We start from the raw sequence: 21,272 nt of genomic DNA, 5'->3' as shown, positions 1-21,272 counted from the left end.
GCTCAGATCCTGCTACTTGGACCTGACAGCTATGGGTATGAGGTTAAGGGGAACCAACCATCTAGAGTCTTCCTGGCCGGGGCCTCCTGTGCAGCCTGCCCTCCACTGCCCTCTGTCTCCTCCACACCCTCCAGGCTGGGCTTCTTATCCTTGGCTTTGTGCAGGAAGAGTCGCTTAAAGGCAGATCTGCAGGAAAAACAAGTGTTTATTTTAAACTTTAGTTTTTATTGGTGAGTATGCATGTGTCTATGGGGTCTGCTATGTGAGTATAGCACCTTCGGAGGCCCAAGGAGGGTGTAGGATCCCTTTGGAGTTACAGTGACAAAGGACTGAGTCACCAAATGTGGGTGCTACCCTCTGGAAACAGAGCAAGTGTTTTAACTGTGAAGTCATCTCTCTAGTTGTCTCTCCTTCCTTCCTTCCTTCTCGAGACAGGGTTTTACTACGTAGGTCAGGCTGCCATGCTGAGGCTCTCCAAGTGCTAGGACTGAAGGTGTGCGCTCCACACGCATGGAGCTGTTTTGCTTTGGAGACAGGGTGGTCTTGACATCCTTGGCAGCTGCGCTGCATGTGTGAGTAAAGCAGCTCACACCTTGGCTCTGCACCAGGTTTAAAGCATGAAAAGCAGAGGGGAGTGGGAGACAGAGCCTCTGCTTAGGAAATCACGTTCTCAGTGCTGATTTAGAACAAAAATGGAGGTCAGGCATGGGGCACTACAGAACCAGGCAGAAGGACCACAACTAAAAGTCATTCTCAGCTCCTAGGTTCAAAGCCAGCCTGGGCTGCATGACAACTTGTGTTACAGGAGTAGGGAAAGGGAGGGGTGGGCACACTGAGACGTGACAGCTTATACCCACAATCCAGCCCTTGGGAGGCTGAGGCAGGAGGCTGGCCACACATTTGAGAAATACCTGGATTATGGAGTAAGACTTGGTTTCAAAACACCAACAAAACAAAACAAAAAAAACCCCCAAAACAAAAAAACCAAAAAACCACCACCACCAATAACAAAAAAATCCTGGTAGGTTTTTCTGTTACTGTGTACTAGCTGCTCTCTTTCTTAAAAACATTTAGCCAGGAGGCAGTGTCACATATCTTTGATCCCAGCACTCAGGAGGCAGGGGCAGGTGGATCTCTGAGTTCAAGGCCAGCCTGATCTACAGAGTGAGTTTCAGGACAGTGAGGGCTACACAGAGAAACCCTGTCTTGAAAAACCAAAAACAGGGCTGTTGAGATGGCTCAGTGGTTAAGAGCACTGACTGCTCTTCCAGACGTCCTGAGTTCAACAACCATCTGTAATGGGATCTGATGCCTTCTTCTGGTGTGTCTGAAGACAGCTACACTGTACTTATAGATAACAGTAACAATAATAACCAAAAACACAAAAAATTCAGAAACAGAAAAACCAAAACATATTGAAAACTGAAGAGGGCCACTTTAAAGGGTTCACTGTGGAGTCCTGGATCATAGAACAGATGGTGTCTGCCTGCCTGAGCTGAGGAAGACCTAGAGCAAGACTCGGCCTGTCCTAGTGTCATACATAGAATTTTAGGGCACTGGCACTTGCCACCAAGCCTGACCACCTGACTCCAGCAATTGTCCTGTGACCTCTATACACATGCCATGCACCAATGTGCGCTTGTGCGTGCGCACACACACACACACAGTGAAAACAGTGTAAAACATTTTAAAAAATGAAATGCGTTCCTGCTTCCTGAAGGCTCTCATGGGCACTGAGTCAGAACAAAGTCAGAAAAATGACGACAGATTATCAACAGTGGTTGCTGTTGCTCATGGCTGCCATTTTGGGCTCTTAGCTCAGACTCTGACTGGGAGCTTGTGTAGGAAAGGCCTTTGCATTTGTAACTATCTGAATAGAGGATGAGATAAAAAGTAACCAAGTCATGCAAATCTGATGAGAAGTGTCCTTCCAGGACAACAGAAGGATCTGGGGTGGCTCAGGGGTAGAGGACCTGCCGAACATGCGTGCAGCCCAGGGCTCCTTGAGAGCTGTAAGCAACCTAAAGCAATGTCAGGAAGCCGTTGGGTTTGAGTCAGAACCATGAGGATGGAGGCGGGTCAGTTACTTGTCTACAAGGCAAGGATGCTTGGTGTCCTCAGGGCCTGGCCAGAAGCCCAGGAGGAGCAGTCCAGCCAGGCGGCCTGAGCGCAGATCTGAGGACCAGGACAGGTTCCCAGAGGTGCGGGCAGGGGCAGGAGGTGCTTTAAGGTTTCGTGTTTTGTTTTTTGAGATGGTTTATACTGCTCAGACCTCCTCAGGGTCAGGACCACATCACGTGTGTCTAATCAAGTCTAGACCTAGCAAGAAATGACTTCACTGGAAAAAAAAAATGGAGGGCTGGACAGTGGTGGTGGCACACACCTTTTTTTTTTTTCTTTTTTCTTTTTCTTTTTCTTTTTTTTGGAGCTGGGGACTGAACCCAGGGCCTTGTGCTTGCTAGGCAAGTGCTCTACCACTGAGCTAAATCCCCAACCCGGTGGCACACACCTTTAACCCCAGTGCGCAGGAGGCAAAGGCAGGAGGATCTCTCTGAGTTGAAGGCCAGCCTGGTCTATACAGTAAGTTCCAGGACAGCCAGGGCTACATTAACCTTGTTTCAAATCCATCCATCCATCCCTCCATCCCTCCATCCCTCCATCCATCCATCCATCCCTTCATCCCTCCATGTAGAAAGACAGACCCTGTAAGAATGGACTGGAGTTTGAATCAACAGCAGTCATGTAAAAGCTGGGCTCAGGGGCACACACATGTAACCCTGCTGCTGGGCCTTGGGGTGCATGGGTGACTGGCTGGCCAGTTAGCTTAGTTGAATCAGTGAGCTCCAAGTTCAGTGAGAGACCCTACCTAACACATTAAGAGGGAGAGTGTGCTGGTTTGAATGAGAATGGCCCCACAGGTTTATATATGTCATCAGGGTGTGGAACTGTTTGAGAAAGATGAGGAGGTATGACCTTGTTGGAGGAAGTGTGTCAGGTAGTGGGCGCGGGCCACTTACAGAGAAACCAGAGAAACCGTATCTGGAAAAACAAAAACAAAAACAAAAACCAGGCCAGACTGTCTCTCTGCCACCATGATGATCCTGAACTAACCCTCAGAAACTGTCAGCAAGCCCTCGAACACATTCTTTTTTATCAGAGTTGCCATGGTCACAGTGCTTCCACATAGGGAACACTAGCTGGAAGGCCTCTGTCCATCTGTGAAATCAGAGCAGAAGACCTGGTCTGGCTGTGGCTTCCTGAGGCATCACAACCATGGGGCCTGCCTGGTGCTCGAGGTGGTCCTGAGCTGGGCTAAGTGGAAAGGGTTAGTGGGTAGGTGTTCAGCAAGGCTGTTTGGAACTATGCCTCAAACAACCAGAGTCCAATGTGCCTCATTGCTGTAACCAGCTTAGCGGAGCTGAGGCGTCTCGAGTCGGGGGTGCCCTGCTCACTTACTTAGAGTCACCCTGGGAGCCTGTGGGCAGGCCTGCATCGGGACCAGCAGATGGGTCTTCTGACTTCTTCTTATGGCCGGCTGGCTTCTTGGCGCTCAGATCCCCATCGACTTCAGTTGAAGTCTGCAAGGGACAGGAAGGGACAGGTATAGCGAGGGCAGGGTCAGAGAGTCACAGCTGGGGCCCAGACACAGCTCAGACCTCCCGTCTTTACCCACCAACTCCATTGTGAGTTTTCTATCTTTAATGATTCCATTTTATATCTTGATTTTCTGAGACAGGGTTTCTCTGTGTAGCCCTGGCTGTTCTAGAACTCACTCTGTAGACCAGGCTGGCCTCAGACTCAGAAATCTACCTGCCTCTGCCTCCTGAGTGTTGAATTAAAGGTGTGTGCCACCACTGCCTAGCAAAGATTTTATTTTATTTTTTTAAAGATTTATTTATATTATAAGCACACTGTAGCTGCCTTCAGACACACCAGCAAAGGGCATCAGATCTCATTACAGATGGTTGTGAGCCACCATGTGGCTGCTGGGATTTGAACACAGGACCTCGGGAAGAGCAGTCAGTGCTCTTATACACTCAGCCATCCCACCAGCCCGATTTTACCTTTAGAGAAAGGCTGTCAGGCTGCTATGAAGTCTGCCATGTGGGCTCCTGGCTCTGCCTCGCAAGTGTCACTATTGCTCAGCGTGTGTGCATTCACACGTGTGTCTGTGTGAGGGCATGTGTGTGCATGTATATGTGTCTCTGTGTGTGTGTGTCTCTCTCTCTCTCTCTCTGTGTCTGTCTGTCTGTATACGTGTGGGGCACTACAGCTTTACCTGTACCTTGACCGGGGACAGCTTGGAGACATCACTGGTGGAGAAGGAGATGCGCCTCTCCCTGTGAGACCGCAGAGCACAGTGTTACTAACATGTGCCATGCAGAGGGTTCCAGCCTCAGTGCAGTGACACTTACCTGGGCGGGGTTAGTCTTAGTCATCCCAGCAAACGCTCACAGAGAGGTTAGAGAGCTATGCACTGTTCTGTCCCTGTATCCCTTGTTCCACCCATACTCCTGTTCATCAGTCCACCCATCTACTCATCACCCAGGGACCTGTCCATCTCCAATCAACCTCTTTCCATCCATCACTTACCAACCCACTAGTCCATCATCTTTCCATCTCTCTGTTCCATCATCTCTAAACCTACTCACCGATCCGTCACCCATCAACCCTCCACCCTGCAAACCACTGACCTGTCAGGCTTACTAGCATGTGATGGGAAGGGCCAATGAGAATGTTCAACATCCTGGAACAGGGTGTCCTCCTGGCCTCAATCTGTCAGTACCACAGCCAAGAGGTCCTGTGTAGGTGGCCTGCCTCTGACTCCATACTTCCTCCTCAGTCCAGGACAGGCCTCAGGGGCTGAGATATGGTCCCTGATATCGGCTCATATAGGGAAATCTTGTTTGAAGGGCTATGATGGTCAGGGCATAAAGCATGCTCAGCGAGCTCTCTGTCAAACCTTACTCCAGCCTGGACCTGCGCTTCTTCTGCCCTTTGTGTTCCCCTCTGCAGGGCATGTCCCTATCTGGCAATCTTGGTCACACCTGTATATGGTCCTGGGGCCCTGAGCTGGTGTTGCCCACCCCAGTACCCTCGACCCTGTATAACAGATAGGCTTACTCTGTGGGAGTCAGGGCTGCCCCTGCAGTCCGGGGCTTCTCACTCAGGTCCAGGGATTGGCTCAGCATGGCACTGGCGAGCTTCTTGCCTCGCCATATCTCCACAGCAGTGGCTAGCCGCTCTGTGTCCGGGTGTTGGTACCGTTGGATCTGGGTGGAGCCACTGGGACTCTCGGGCTTGTCCTGAACCTTGGTGCTGTTCTCACCCTTGTCCTCATCCTGGGGGGATTCCAGGGAGCTGCTGGGGAGCACTGGGCTAACCCTGCTGTCTAGGTCCAGGCTGGCGGGCCTCTGCAAGGGACTGGGACTCCTAGGCGGATCTCCCACAATCGGCACCTGCTTTGGACAAGAGGGGGCTGCGGTCTCAGTCCATGTCTCAAGTCCATCTTCTCTGGGCTCCTTTGTGTCCTCAGGGAAGCTCTCCCCTGTTTCCAGGCTTGCCTTTCTGGAAGGTTCTCGGAGGGTGCTATTCTCCTCCCTGCAGGATTGGATGTGTTTGTTCTGTCGTTCAACATGCTCCAACCCTCGCTGCCGCCGTGACTCTCGCTTCTCCCGGCTACTGGGGACTTTCTCATGACTTTCAGCTGGCACTGTTTTTTGGGCTGGGGTCTCCATCTCCGGGCTGGGGATCTCCTTCTTAGGTGACAAGCCATTTGGGGACTTGCTGTTCATCCAGGTCTCAGTCTCCACACCCAGGCTCTCAGGGTCCTCCACAGGGTGCTCAGACGGCTGCTCCCCAGCGGCCACAGGGCTGGGCTCTCCCTCTGACATCTCTGCTCCTGCAGTCTCCCTGGCTTGCTCTGCCTTCTGCTTCTCTAACATCATCTGGCTGAAGCTGGTGGGAAGAAAGACATGACCTTATGTCAGATGTGAACATCTGGGTGACTTCTGGAGTGCAAAAAGCTGTCCAAGACCTTCAGAGACCTAGCCAATATCCACCTGGGTAGTGGTGGCCTCCCAACTTGCAAGGCTGGATGCTCAGGATGGGTCGCAGGAGAGGAGAGGTATTCTGAGTTGATTATAGCCGTCCCTCCACCAGGTCTCAATCACCTGTTCTGGGTGGCAGGTGGAGGAAACCACCTTCCCCTTCTTATGCCTACAGACCTCCCCACCTCCCCACGCCCTGACTAAGGTCCACTGGCTGGGCACTAGCAACCTTGGGCAGCTTTTTAGTGAGTGACCCTCTGGGCTCCTAGAATGCTCCAGGGTAGGAAGCCCTGCTCCCTCACCTCCTGCGCTGTAGGTGGCCACGGCAGAGGCTCTGCAGGCGGATGATGCTATGCCTCTGGTGGTGGTAGGCCTGTCTCTGCAGGTAGCCTCTCCAGGCAGCCTGAAGATACACAGCTGCCCGCGTCCTCTCCAGTGTACGGCGCACACGATAAGACCGCCAGCAGGCCTGGATGGTCAGGGCAGCATGCTTCATCTGCACAAAGTGCCTGCGTTCCAGCACCATCCGGAACCAACTCTGCAGCAGCAGGATCCTGCGTAAGACCTCACCATGCAGCCTCTCCTGCAGGGCCTGCCGCTCTGTCTCCTTCAGGAAGACCTGTGGCAGGGACAGGGGAGAGGTGGTGTGGCTGCAGGGCCTCACAGAGCCTGCGCAGGACAGGCCAAGCAACCACCCTCTCCTGTAGTCAGGAGCTACAGCTGTGGCTTCAGTGACCTGATATTATGTTGCTTTTGCCAAATAGGTTCTTGTGTAGCCCAGGCTGGTCACAAGCTCACCAGGTAGCCAAGGCTGGCCTTGTACCTCTCTTCTTTCTGACTGCTCAGGTATGCTCCCCAGCAAGAGTAGGGGTTGTTTAACATATGGAAGTAGAATCCATATAAAATAGCATTCACTCTGCGTGCACAGGCCACAGGCTAACACCAGGTGGCTCCCACACCTTGTTTTGAGGTCCTGAGGCACACTGGGTGGACTGGGGCTGCAGCAGGCACCACCCTCCCAGTTTTTTAAGTGGGGTCTGGGGAATCCAAACTCAGGTCCTTATCCTTGCATGGATGGAGTTCACAAGCACTTACTGAGCCATGTCCCCAGCCCTTTCTTGCTGTTGTTTGAGACAAGGTCTTGTTGTATAACTCTAGTTGGCCGGGAACTCACGATTCTGTCTTAACTGTCTAAATGCTAGTTGACGGGCATGTCCCAGTCCTGGCACTTCAACTCAGAGGGCCCTCAAAGCCAATGGTCTTCCACAGATGGCCGCTATCACTCATCACGTCTCCTCACTCATGCTGTAGTATGTCAGTTTTATTCCTTTTTATGGACAGACCACATTCTGCTTACCTAATGGGCATGCTGGCTGTGTCCACTTTCGGACGGTTGTGTGCAAGTGTTTTTGGGAACATCTGGTCTCAGTTCTCTTTGGGAACTTCTGGACTCGCTTTGGGACTGGAACTGTCAGGGACCTAGCTGAACTGTGCAGCCGAGTGACACTTAGTGGCACTCACTGGCACTCTCTGAGAGATACAAGGAAGGACTGGTCTCATGCTGACCTGAGGTCAGGATGTGTCATCCCTCAACATTCCTGCTCTGGAAATTTGGGTCAGCATGTGACCTGAGCTGAGGGTCCTTCAAGAGGTGGGGCCCAGTGGAAGATGTCTTCTCTGGTGCCTCTCGAGGAAGATATTAAATATGGTTCTCAAGGGACCTGCCGGTTCCTATAGACTGAGTGGGTCTTGAAGAGCTAGCCTGTCTTGTCACATGCTTCTTCCCACGTGTCCCCATCTTCTGATGTCAACTGGAGCCAGGGAGGAAATGATGCCCTGCCTCCAACTCCCAAAATAGGGACTGACAGAGCCCAGGGTGCTACGTGCCCAGCCTTGGGTCCCCCATCCTGGTGTCATAGACAGAGCTTCACTGCAGAGGCCAGGACCCTTCAGAGCACAGTTTAGGGTACTGAGGGACGTGAGGTCCTGCCTGGGTGCAAGTGGGTCTGCAATGGCAGCCTTGAGTGTGGTGGTGCTTACCTTCGTCTTCCCGATCTGGTAGTTCTGCCTGTCCACCTGCAGCTTCTCCAACAGGGCAGCAATGGCCTCCCTACAGGGCTGGACATCCTTGGGCAGCAGCACCTGGAACTGCTCCGTGAAGTCCTGGCATGTGGCAGGGAGGGACAGTATAAGCACCTTGGTAGCTGCGGTCACTCCATGAGCAGGGCCGACCAGATCCCCTCTCTTGTGTGTGGTGCTAAGGAACCATATGAGGTGGGCACAGCTGGGGTAGAACCCAGGTCTCAGGTATGTTCCCCACCCATGCATATATGAATGCCCCCCTCCCCCCCATGCATACATGAATGCAGTGCTCATGGAGGTCGGGGGAGGGCGTCAGATCTGGAGCTGATGTTACAGGCAGTTGTGAACCACCATATGTAGACGTGCAGACCCCGGCTCAGCTCCCCTGCAAGCCCAAACTGTGCTCATCACTGCAGAGCATCTCCCCAGCTCTTTTTTTTTTTTCCTCGGGGCTGGGGACCGAACCCAGGACCTTACGCTTCCTAGGCAAGCACTCTACCACTGAGCCAAATCCCCAACCCCTCCCCAGCTCTTTTTTTCGTGGTTGCTATTCTATTATTCAGTGGAAGTTTGCACAAGTGACCGTACCAGACTTGCATGTAACCGTGAGGGCATGAGGTCTGAAAGATGAGCACTGTGAAGGGTGTGTGTGGTCTGAATGAGAACAGAGACCCAGCTGGTTCAAGGCTTAGGAGGTGTGTCATAGGGGATGGGGTCAGGAGCCCCTCGGTGAGCTCTCTGCCTTCCTGATGACACATCTCTCTCTACCACTACAGAGTAAGGTGCCTGTACTTGCCAAGGCCAAAGGATATGTCTTTTAAGTAAATGGAGGCAGAGACAAGGTGCTGCCTGTTCTTGGGCACCACTGACCATGGTAACCGTGAGAGTTGCTCTCACTGGGGCTGGGGAGATGGAAAGGCTCAGTAGGTAAGGTGCTGGTGGCCAAGACTCACAACCTGATTTCAAGAGCCACGACCCATGGGGTGGGAGGACAAAGTTGCCTCCTGCAAGTTGTCCTCTGATCGCCCCAAATGTGCTCTGACCTGTGTATGTGTGCATACACACATACAAAATAGATCTGAACAAACAAACCCAGAACATGTCAAAACCTCAGGCTAGAAGATGCTCAGACAAGGGCACCTGTGACTTCCTGGATTGGTGTCAGCTTATGAATCTTCAGGTTTGGTTGTGGAAGCTAGGCCTGCTGAGGAGACCTGGCCTGCAGAGCAGAGGGAGTGGGTGTGGGTGGCCTACCTGGAAGGTGTACTTGGCGCTGTAGCCAGAGCGCCGGATGCGCACGGTCTCCAGCATGCCTGTGTAGCGCAGTTGCTGAAGCACCAGCTCATCATCAAAGCAGAGCTCCTTCTGCAAAGGAGCAAAATGCTCAGAGGCTCCGTGGGACAGCACGTGGACGTCTCCCCCAATCCCCACTCAGCACCTGGTCACTCCTGGGGGTTAAAGCTTCTTCTGTCCCAGTTTTTTTTTTTTTTTTTTTTTTTTTTTTTGAGGCAGGATCTCATGTAGCCTAGGCTACCTACCCTCCATTCCTTCTGTAGCCGAGGATGATCTTCAATTTCAGATCCTCAGTGCCGGGACGGCAGGTATGTACCTAGCTTACATGGGGCTGTGGGTGGACCCTGGGGCTTCTTGTGGGATAGAGGTTCTCTTCATTGAGTGCTAGTCCCAGTTCCTGCCTGTGGCTGGGGCCAAGGCCTGACCTCTTCATACTGCGGTGGGACCCACAGGGTCCTGCGCACACTGGCCCACACTTACCTTCTCGGCATTGGAGCGAATGCAGCGGATGAAGAAGGGCTCAGCCTTGCCCAGCGCCTCCAACAGCTTGTTAAGAGATGTCTGGAGGAAGAGGGAGTGCATTTGGAATTCCTGATCAGGTATGTGGCTCAGTGGAGAGGACCAGGACACTACTGCTGCATGGAGTCAACCAAAGGCTTGCTACTCTAGCTGTAGGGGGCCCCCATGGCTGACCAAAGACTCTTCTGGGGTGGAGGGCTACACAGCTGCCATTTTGTAGGGGTGAAGCAGTAGAGTCAAGACCTCAGTGCCTTGGAGGCGAGTGTGGAGGTAGCTGCTATCTCCCTTTCCTTTCTCTTTCAGTTTCTGCAGGGCTGGGGCTGAATGCATGCCAAGCAAGTTCTTTACCTGAAGTTACCCCCTCCACAGGTCAGTGGGAGAGCCCTGAGCTCACACTTGGAGACACAGGTAAGAGCATTACTGAGGCCAACTTGGAGGGCAGTTTCAACAAACAACAATAACAACAAAAAACTGTCTCTGAGTTTGCCGGAAGCCAGGACAAAAGAGAGCTATGCGCTCAGAGCACGGCTCGGCAGCCCTGTGACTGGCTTGCTAACCAATGGTTTCCTTTTCATCTGGGTGGTTTTCAAAAGGGAGGATGTTGCACCTAGGGCACATAATGTCACATACCTGTAAGCCTGTTTCGGGGCCTGGAATAGCAGCGGCTGGGAGGGCCCCGCTGAGCTGCACTACCCACCTGGAACTGTGCACTGATGCTGGGCGGCTTCTTCTTCTTGTGCAGGTGCAGCAGTGACTTGGTAGTTCGGTCATGCAGCGTCATGCTGATGATGAGCCTCAGGGACTTAGAGTCCAGCAGGTTCTAGGACAGACACACAGGGTCGGGCCTGCTTCCCACAACCTATAGGGGCCGCTGGCTCCTGGACCTGCCATTCCTGTCCCTCCACACCCTCACCCTCAGGCCAGAGTCCAGGGTTCAAGTCCACCAGACCTCAGTGCCAGCTTGAGCTGGTGCAGACAGGACCCACTACATCTCCCATGGCAGTGGGTCAGGACAGGGCCTTATCTGGACGAACTGCCTGTTATGTCATAAGCTCCCAAGGCATATGGATTCCATGCCTTTGCACCCCAAACTGAAACCACACGCTTTCAAGCCAATGGTATCTTTTCCCCTAAGAGTCTCATACAGCCCAGGAGATCTCGGCTCCTCATCCCCATCTCCCAAATGCTGGGAGGACAGGCACATGGTGGCTGCCATGCTTGCATTTGACTTTTCATTTATGGGACAGTTTCACTCTGAAGCCTTGCCTGTAACTAACAAGTCCCCTGCCTCAAACCTTCCTAGAGAAATGACAGGCATGCATCACTATGCATACACAACCTTATACTTTAAAACTGAAACTGCACATGCAGGGGTCAGAGAACCAGTTGCTGGAGTTGGTGCCTTCCTTCCATCATGTGGGCCCTGGGGATTAAACTCAGGTGATCAGGCTTGGCAGCAGCACCTTTCCCCTCTGAGAATCTCCTCGGCCCCTATATGATGGGTCTTCTGGGCATGCACATATGCACACATAAGTATTAGTGATACTGTGTCAGATTACTTTAAGCTATGAGTCAAGGTGAAAAGGGAACACATTTCACACATAAATTGCATCCCAGCACCTCACTGTATATATGTAAATGTCTCGGAATGCTTAAAAACAGTCAAGAATCTCAGCTGCCTCCAGTCTATAGAATTTTGGACAAGAGCTACTGACCATATTTTAAAAAACCCACATTACCCAGAGGCCCTGGGAACTCCCCACTGTGAGCACTGAGGAGAGAGTGTCTAAAACTAGACAGAGTCTGTAGGGCACTCCGGCCTGCCTGGTCCTGCAGGCAACACATAGGTAGTGCCTGACTCATGCTGGGTGGCCTGTGGGAAGCACCAGCTCCAGGCGGGAAGGACCAGCTGAAACACTAGAAGGGCAGACTTGACATGAGTGGAGCCTGGTTCCTTCTCCCACTTGCTTTATAGATTCCTGAGAGTTCCTCAGCTGCTCCTGCACAAAGGACCCCATTGAGGTCCAAGTGTGATGAAACCCGCAAACGACTACAAGGTCACAGTAAGGAAAGGAATCTGATTTCAGTACTGGGAACCAAGGAGCTAGGCAGGGGTTGCATCCCACCCCCTCTCTGGGGGACTCCTAGACAGATGAACTATCCCTGAGCCACACCCTCAGCCCCTCACTGATGGATTCTAGGCAGGGACTTCACCCCTGAGCCACCCCCTCACCCCCTCACTGATGGATTCTAGGCAGGGACTTCACCCCTGAGCCACCCCCTCAGCCCCTCACTGATGGATCCTAGGCAGGGGCTCCACCCCTGAGCCACACCCCCAGCCCCTTCACTGATGGATCCTAGGCAGAGGCTCTCCCAGCTGAGCCAAGCAGCTTTGTATTAGAGGGAGTTAGCTAGGGAAGGAAAGAGGTCCCAGAAGCACCGTGTTTCCCTCCTCCCTGTCTTAGAGTGACTTGAGAAAGGTGCTCTCAAGCCATGTGTGAGGGCGTCATCTGCGGGTGCGAGTTTACCTTGGGAATGATCTGCTTTTGTTTGATACCTTTACTCTTCCTGTCAAAATATTAAAAATGGTGTGAATGTGAGGGTAACAGGGCTGGGGTCTTGTTAGTTCAGCAGCCACGCCTTGCGGGTTAGATCCAGAGAGACAGAGAGAGGACAAATGCAGCAAGGCCACCGCTGACTTCCTAGATGCCCAAGGGCTCCTGCCTTCCACTCTGAGGGCTCTGGTCTAACTGAGGGTGCAGAAGGTACATGCAGCAGTGATAACGTGAGCCAGCAGTCGAGCACACAGCACCGAGGCCCCAAGGTGCCCTGATGCACTGAGCGACTGACCAGTCTGCTATGTCAGCTCTCCACTGGTGGGGCAGACACCTACAGAGAACACAGCCTGGTGACTCCTCACTTAATTGTCTTCAGGGCATTTGTTATGAGTATGCCATACTTGGGATGGAACCCAAGGCCTTCCACATACTGAGAGATGGCCTGCCTCAAAGCCACACCCAGCTCCGGGGTTCCTGATGCTGGAAGAAAAAAACTGAAGCCAGATCCATGGCCCAGGGCTCTGGTAGTCTCACAGTGGAATTCTTTTAAGACACAGGGTCTCATGTAGCCCAGGCTGGCCTGTATGTGCTATGTAGCTGAGAATGACTGAACTCCTGGTCCTCCTGCTTCCAGCATCCCAGTACCAGAATGACAGGCATGGAGTACGTTTCCACCCCACCCCAATCCTCCTGCCTTCGCCTCGTTCAGGCTGGGTGTCCTTGGGCAAGTGCCACAGTATTTGGGTATGACGTGGACAGGTAGAGCACACAAGAACCCTACTCACCATGCATTGGTCAGGAGCTGTTGTGTGCGTTCAGGCCTTAGGGCTGTGAATGCTAAACCTCTGGCTGTCTCCAAGCCACACCCCAGCCCTCAACTACATCTCAATGTGGGTTAAAAGAAAGCAACAGAGAAACATGCAAAAACCATGTCTGGACACGGTGGCAAGTGCCTGCAGCCCCAGCTGCTCCCAGAGCTGAGGCAGGAGGATTCTCTGAAGACTTTTTAAGTATGTATAAATGTGAGCACACATGGAGGCTGGAGGAGGGGATCCTCAAGCTGGAGCTCCAGGAAAGTTACTCAACACTGGAGCTAGGAGCAGAGAAGCAAGTGCTCTCAAGTGCTGAGAGATCTCTCCACCTGGGGCAGATCTTTGAGCCCAGAGGGTCGGAGGCCAGCTTGGACAACATGGTGAGACCCTGGCATGGGTGGGCTCCAGGGGGAAGGACCAAAAAGTCAGGCTCCTCTGGGCACAAGTGCTATTCTCAATCAGACTGTGGGGGTGACTGTGGGTGCCCTGACAGGTCACCTCAGTGGTGCTAGGTCAGCACTAAGGGTCTTGAGTCTTATCACCCCCTTTTTCAGAGAAATGCTGAACCCCAAGGGATTCAGTGAACGATGACAGGACCCATGCTAACAACTGGTCCCCAGCTTTATGTGGTCCTCACTTCCATGGGCTTCATAACAAGGTCATAGCAGGCAAAGGCTGGGCAGCGGAAGCTTGTGCTCTGCAAGCTGCCCAGTGTGGAGAGGGCTTGGTCAGCAAATCTCCTCACAGGGAGTACTGCTCAGCTCAGGGAGCTGCCAGGGACATTAGGGCTGGTCAGCAACGGCTGGCTGAGGGCTGGATTGTGAGGCAGCGCTGGGGATGGGATGAGGGAGTGTTAGTGGCCAATCATGTGGAGGAGGAGCAGACAGTGGTGGCTGCTGCACTTGGAGGAGCTGGGGGACTCACAGGAAGAAGGTGCGGGGCTTCTGGAGCCGACTGAGGGACTGGAGAAGCCTCCGCGGGTCCTCGCCCTGCCATGGCAGTCCTTTGAGGCTCTTGATGATTTGGTTATGCAAATCGCTGGGGGCCAAAAGGGGACCCAGTGACAGAGAGAAGAACAGTTAGAATGCATCCCGCCACCTGGGGCTCCAGTGCCCATCAGGGTGTCCCCAAGCCACAGGAGACAAAACATGCATTTGAGGAAGGGGCATGAGGGTGGGTGACCACTATGTCCTTCCTGAGAGAGGACTGGGCCAGGAACAGAGCTCAAGGGACCATGGGCTTAAGACAGGAACCTGGCTGGCCTGCATCTTGATATGAATAGGCTGACCTTGAATTCATAGAATTAACACCTTGCCTTCCCAGATTTTTTTATTTTAAGAATTTTATGTGTCTGCATGTGTGTATATGAATGTGTGCACCGATCACATACAAGGGTGTGCACATGGGTTGAGATATGCTAGAGGCCAGAGTGGGTGCTGTGTGCCTCAGACCTGGAGTGACAAGTATTTTTGAGTATTCCACGAGGGTTCTGGGATTCAGACTCTAGTCCAACAGCAAATGCTCCAAACTGAGCGGCCATCTTTCAAGTGGCACAGTCTTCTATATTTAAGTGGCTTTTATTTGTATCTCAGGGGACATGTCACAGCCTGTGGAGGTCAGAGGACAGCTCCAAGCAAGCAGCTTTTCTTCTGTCATGTGGGGACTTAGCAAATTCGAGAGCGTAGGTGTGGCTGCAGGCACCTTACTCCTGAGCTGGTCGGCAGCTGGGTCTTGTACGTATGCTTTGTGATGTCTATGGAAGTGACTGGGTCTGTAGAGCATGGCCCAGACTTCCTGGTGCACACAGAGACCCCTCACTGTCTGTGCTTCTCAGCTGGTGGCCACACCGCCTCTATCCAGCCCCAAGCAACCAATCTGTGTCCAGACATGGAAACATCTGACTGTTCTTTCTAGGTTTTGGTAACTTTGGCACAAAAAATTTATTGGAACTCTGTGCATAAGTGTGTAGACACATATGGAGTTGCGAACACAAGTATGGTGACCATGAAGGCTGAAAGGGTCAGAATACTTGGCACTGGAGCTACAGGTAATTGTGAGCTGGCCTGCGAGCACTGGCAGCTGGGTCCTCTGCAACAACAGGGAGTCACTTTTGCAGCACACACATTGGCCAACAACGGTGCTCAAGGCCCCAGGCAGCCTAGGCAGCTGCTCTGCTACTAGCTTCGCCCTGATTCTCACTTGCTATGCAGCATTTAATTTTATGTTTGTGCATATGTGTCTGAGAGTGTGTGTGTGCATCTGCGTCTGACTGTGTGCACGCTCATGCACATGTGTGGATGCATGTATGTGTGTCTGAGGGTGTGTGTGGAGGTTAGAGGACAACTTGCAGGGATAGGTTCTCTCCACCATGTGGATTTTTGGGTTCAAATGAGGTGGGCAGGCCTGGTGGCAAGCACCACTGGGCCATCTTGCCAGCCTCACTCCTGTTCTTCTCAAAGCATGTTTAGGCTCGGACAGTTGGCCTGAAGGAAGCCCTGTGTGCAGCCCCATACTGTGATACATGCACCATGCCTCGTGCCCGGATGGATGCCATACTTACCTCCGCTCCCTCACCCTCCAGGGAGGCACAAGAGCAAAAACAACATGGGTGACACAGGGTTAATGGTTTCTTTTACTTCCTGTGCAGCTTTCCTGTCTAGAAAGCTCTGAGCAGGGCCTCCTACCAGCCCCACATATACGCTGACCTGGCCAAATCTGGCAGTGTGTCCCCAGAAGGATGTTGCTCTGAGCTCCTAGAAGGTGGCCCTGGCCTGTGCCTCCCTGGTCTTGGTGCAAAGGCTGCTACTTACTTCCTGCTCTCATAGAAAGCCATGATGTCCTCAAAAGCGTTAACATCCAGCTCCTCAGAGCGCTCAAAGGAGAAGTCTAGCCCTGCGCAGCTGCAAGGGAGAAGCTTGGTGAAGCCAGCAGACACAGCACTGACACCGCTCGGCCAAGCATGGGCTACTCACATGGAGACACTGTGTGGTTTGAGGCCTGCCTCTCCTTTACATGGCCCCTGTGGGCTCCTAACTCCTGATTTGGTTCAGGGCCCTGCTCAGCAGCCCAGATGAACTCAGTCACAACCCTCCTGCTTCAGGAGGAGCATAGCTAGGAAGACAGGTGTGTACAGCCATCACTGCCTCGACAGTTTCCATACAAGGGGCCTGCCTGGTTCCAAGGCTGCTGGGCCATGGCCTTCCTGACCTGTGACTTCCTCTGGCAGCTTCTGAGCTGTTGAGCTAACCTGCCCCCTGCCAAGTGATGTGCAGGACAGTGAGGCCAGAAGCTCATTTGTGTGAGGCAAGTGCCACAACATAGATGTCTACCTCCAACCTTTTGCTGTCTGTCCACGGGGTCTCCCTCTGTAGCCAGGCCAGCCTTGGTCTTTCAATTCTTTTGCCTCAGGCCCCCAATCAGCAGCAAGCACAGGCCAGCACTTCCATCCCAGCTCATTCACTTCTATCCCTCCTGGAGCCAAGAGTAGACCCTGGGTCACTGCGCAGGCTCACTAAGTGCCTCTCCAGTGAGTGTGAAGGAGCTGTGCAGAGGATGATAGGGGAAGAAGTATCCCTGCTCTTCTCAGCCCTGGAGACAGAACATAGAGCTCCAGAGTCCAGCGTGCTTACAGTGATGCCTCCCTCAGCCTGTCGCCTCCTCGGCGTGTTACTCTGCAGCTGCAAAGGTCCCTTATGCCCCTCAAGCCAGGGGACTGAAAACATCCTCTGTGCTGACCATTCCTCCCCAATGTCTACTGGGATGCAGAAAGGCCCAACCAAGGGCTTTTCTGTTCTGAGTCTTCTGAGTCCACTCAGCCACTCACGGTCACAGGACCCTGCTGACAGTGTAGGGCTCTACAACAGTGTGAACAATGAAACCTCACAGGGCTGGGGATGGAACAGACTGAAGTCTCGCTCACCGGTACAGTTTCTCTGAAGGGGTGTTGGCTCCTCTTGGCAGCTCTTCCACGTGACTTCGAGTGACAGGACTACTTACACCTGCTGGGGACACAGAGTGAGCACACACTGTGTGACAAGGTCTCCCACAGCACCAAGGCTGTTATTCTATGGAATAAGCAGTCAATTCTTTTCTTCTTTTGAGAAATTGGGAACTGAACTCAAGATCGTTCACATGCTATACATGCACTCTGCCCTAATCAAGTCCCAGCCCCTCACTGGGGGACTCTAGGCAGGGGCTCTACGCCAACGCCTTTCCCCCAACATCCACAGGGGACACCCTAGGCAACATCCACCCCTGAACTGTGCCCCCAGCTCTTTCCTGGGGATTACGGCAGGGGCACTGCTTGCTAACTGCACCCCAGCCCTCTTTAGTCCTGGACACAGATTCTCCCTAACTTCAATCTGGCCCCAATCATGATTTTTCAGACTCTGCCTTCCAAGCAGCCATGCTCAGCTTTAGCATGAGCTGGCACTGCCTGTCAACCATGTTGCTTGTTCCCAGGGATGGCGCCAGGGAGGGCAGCTCTTCAGTCCCTACCTTCTGCTTTCTCTGCTCTCTCTGCACGCAGGCGCCCAGCCTCCCGCAGCACAGCCATGGCCCTGATGGCTGCCCGTAATACAGCCCAGCGGAACACAGCTACCGGGTCCATGCCGATGAGTTGGCGCACATAGGAGCTGTCACTGCCCCTTAGCAGTGCCACGATGTCAGGCCGCATGTAGTCCATGTTCTTCTCCCGGAAGTCCTGGTGAGGTGGGAGTGGCTGGTCATCCCTCAGAGCCCATGGATGCCCAGGAGTAAGAGGCTAACAGGGCTGTACCCAGATGGGTCTCAGTAACACTGCAATTCTTTTTTTTTTTTTTCTTTTTCTTTTTTTCAGAGCTGGGGACCAAACCCAGGGCCTTGCGGTTGCTAGGCAAGCGCTCTACCACTGAGCTAAATCCCCAACCCCTGTAACACTGCAATTCTGACTCAACTGGCTGATGTGGAGGTCTGGGATGATTCCAAGGACCCCAGAAGGTGCTGTCCCATCTGAGTAACAGCAAAGGGTCAGAGAACAGCATGGGCCCCGGGCTGTGCCTACCTTGATCTGGTACTTTACTCTGCCTGCGAAGTGCTGGATGATGAAGGCGGGCTCCAGGACTGGTGTGCCCAGGAAGTACTTGTTGTCCTCATGCTGCTGCTTGAATTTGGCCAGCAGAGTGTGGCTTGTGGCATGGGGAAAGCTGCAGAGAGGAGTGGACAGACACATGGACACACTCAGCTAAGAGTCCACACTGAGTGCAAATTGAAAAGGCATCTGGGCTGCCGATGGGAGGCTGATGCTGGGCATGGGCTTGAACGCAGACAGGACACACACACACACACACACACACACACACACACACACACTCTCTCTCTCTCTCTCTCTTTCTCTCTTTCCCTCCCTCCCTCCTTCCCTCCCTCCCTCCCTCCCTTCCTCCCGGCATGTATGGAGGTCAGACAGTCTGCAAGAGTTGTTTTTCTCCATCCACCTTGTGGACCCTAGGGATTGAACTCAGTTGTTCAGGCTCTGTGGCAGTCATTGTAATCTGACTGAGCTACCTAGCTGGCCCATTGGCAGCTTCTCACCAAGTACTGGACACATCCATGTGGCAAATGTGGGACTACAGGGTTAACAAAGCATTGGGCCTCCTGGCCCCTCATACACCCCAACAGACTGTCTTTGTTTTCCCCTTCACTGTTGAGCAGATTTGCTGGCTTCTATCGATCTCCCATGCAGCATCTCAGATCCCACAGTGGAGCCTCTGGCTTTGGATCCGTGTGTACCTGGAGCCAGGGTGTCAGGCTCCTGCTCCCCACAGGAAGTATGAATGCGGCCTAATAGGTGAAGCCAGACTCTGTTCTGCCCCTGGAGGGAGGCAGATGGAGCAAGAGGTTCCTTGTACTTGGCTATTTTGTCTCCATGGAGGGCAATGCCACCCTGGGTTTTGGTACACCTTGTTGGTCCCGGGCTCACTGTAAATACAGGCAGAGCCAGATGTGTGGCAGATGCTGAGCCCTGGGGAATCCACAGCTGCATGGGGGAGGAGGTCTGTCTGGTAGCAGGGACATTCAGAATGGGAAGAAGTTCTGGGAGTTGGGTCACTCACTGTCTTGGGCGCACGCACGCACATCCACACCCCCCCCCCCCACACACACCTACACACACCCACACGCAGGAATAGAAAAAAGAAAATGTCGCAGTAATGTTAACATGGCTCTTTCAGAAACTCAGGTCAGAGGCAGGGAGACAGCTCAGCAGGTGAGGGTGCTTGTGGCCAAGCTTGATGACCTGGTCCCAGGACGACTGAAGAAAACAAGTCAACAAAGGGGTTTCTCAGCTTCTGCATGCACAGTGCACACTTGTCACCCAACAACACACCACACCTAACGAGTGCACCCAGCCTGACACGTGACTGCCCTGTCATACTGCCTGTAGTGGCAGGCACAGCACCTGCTCCTAGCTGTTTTTCTCAGACAGAGCCGGGCTTGTGCAACTGCTGATTAAGAGCTCACTCCTTTCTCCTGTCTGAGCTCTGCCTCGCTGGGTGGAGATTTGGCCTGAGGTACAAACAGGGTCAGCAGCAGGATGCTAGGACTCTCAGGAGCTGGGCCTTGTGGGAGGAGTCAGGATTCTGAGGATAAAAAGCTACAGGGGATTCTCGGACTCTACACCTGCTCTTGGCTTCTGTTTTTGAGACAGGGTCTTATGTAGCTGGCCTTGATGTACCCAAGAATGACCTTGAACTCTCCATCCTCCTGTCTCCATCTTCCAGGTGCTAGAAGGACAGGTACATTATGCAGTGCTAGGGATGGAACCTACGGTTTTGGCCACAGCTGGCAGGAGCTTCACCTGCCTCTCTACTTCTTGACCTCTACATGGTGAGCAGCCTCCTGCCTCAGCACAGGGATAGCACTACGGACAGGGAAGCTTCATAGGTCTTTCCTGTTGTTTGCAGAGGAGCCTGTCATGGAGTGGGACACTAATTCTCTGAGAGTCTCCAGGACCAGGAGAGGGAATAGACTTCTCATTATAGCCACAGCAACAAAGCAAAGGGCAGCTGGGTGACTGAGATGCCTCCCTCCCTTCCCCCCCAGGGCACACACTGCTGGCTCTGCATAGCCCTAGCCTTGCTCTGGACACCGTGAGCTGCTTGTGCTGAGCCTCCCATGAAGATGTGCGAAGCTAGCACGGGTGAGCCCTGTGCCTGCTGTTTACAGAGCATGCTGGACAAGCCCTGGGCAGAAGTGATGCCCAGGGACTCGGAAGATGAGTGTGAGAGGCTGAGCAGCTCAGGGAACCTGACTTGTCCCCACACTGGCATGTGGCAGACAGACGGGGCAGGGATGCTCACTTGCTTTCCTCGTCCAGCAGGTAGAAGAGGCCAGTGGGCTTCTTGCTGATGAGGTGGATACAGCCCACGTTGTCGGTGTAGTCAATGTTGTGCCACGAGATACCCTCACCCTGGTACTCCTCCTGCAAGGTGAGGACGGTTAAGGAGGGCACTCACTGACTTGGATCCAGAAAGGGGTCCCTGCACACAGTGTGGTTGAACTGAGGGCCTTGCACAAGCTCAGCAGGGCACCACCACTGAGATACCCCCACTCCCTCTTTGGGGATTCTAGGCAAGGGCTCTCTTCTTGATCCACACCTCCAACTCTCCTGACATCTACATGAACTACAACTCCTAATGCAGTGTAAATGACGGCTACTCTGTAGATGAAGGAGTCATGAGAATAACAACTCTAAACATCCCACCATGGATGTAATTTGTGGAAAGAGGTGATTGGCAGCCAGCAAGAGGACTCTGCAGTTAAAGCGGCTGCTGTCAAGCCTGATGAGCTTGACTCAATACCCAGGACCCACGTGGTAAAAAGGAGAGAACCAAGGGCCAAGCTGTCCTCTGGCTTCCACTCATGGGCTTACATGTATGTGCATATGCATGTATGTGTATATGCATGTATGTGTATGCATGTGT

The 21,272-nt window shown here is 53.1% G+C and overlaps 1 protein-coding gene across 53 annotated transcripts in view; it reads right to left on the bottom strand.

The window, feature by feature from the left end:
- The window catches only part of Myo9b (myosin IXb), an 84,620-nt gene that overhangs the window by 9,029 nt on the left and 54,319 nt on the right, over positions 1-21,272 (bottom strand). For 7 of the 53 annotated variants that reach the window (XM_087587510.1, XM_087587530.1, XM_087587532.1 and 4 more), the window contains 15 exon segments: positions 20,649-20,770; positions 18,356-18,497; positions 17,812-18,016; positions 17,234-17,315; positions 14,239-14,352; positions 12,473-12,512; positions 10,642-10,764; positions 9,906-9,986; positions 9,387-9,497; positions 8,091-8,213; positions 6,353-6,669; positions 5,125-5,958; positions 4,286-4,340; positions 3,457-3,578; positions 59-186 (listed from right to left, as the gene is read on the bottom strand). In XM_087587510.1, the coding sequence (XP_087443636.1) occupies positions 59-186; positions 3,457-3,578; positions 4,286-4,340; positions 5,125-5,958; positions 6,353-6,669; positions 8,091-8,213; positions 9,387-9,497; positions 9,906-9,986; positions 10,642-10,764; positions 12,473-12,512; positions 14,239-14,352; positions 17,234-17,315; positions 17,812-18,016; positions 18,356-18,497; positions 20,649-20,770 (2,599 nt within the window). 53 annotated transcript variants of the gene reach the window in all.

The sequence above is a fragment of the Rattus norvegicus genome, chromosome 16, assembly GCF_021556685.1.
Source record: "Rattus norvegicus strain SHRSP/BbbUtx chromosome 16, alternate assembly SHRSP_T2T, whole genome shotgun sequence".
Taxonomy (NCBI): Eukaryota; Metazoa; Chordata; class Mammalia; order Rodentia; family Muridae; genus Rattus; species Rattus norvegicus.
The sequence above is the reverse complement of the archived record's forward strand: the minus strand, read 5'-3'. Positions and strand labels throughout refer to the sequence as shown.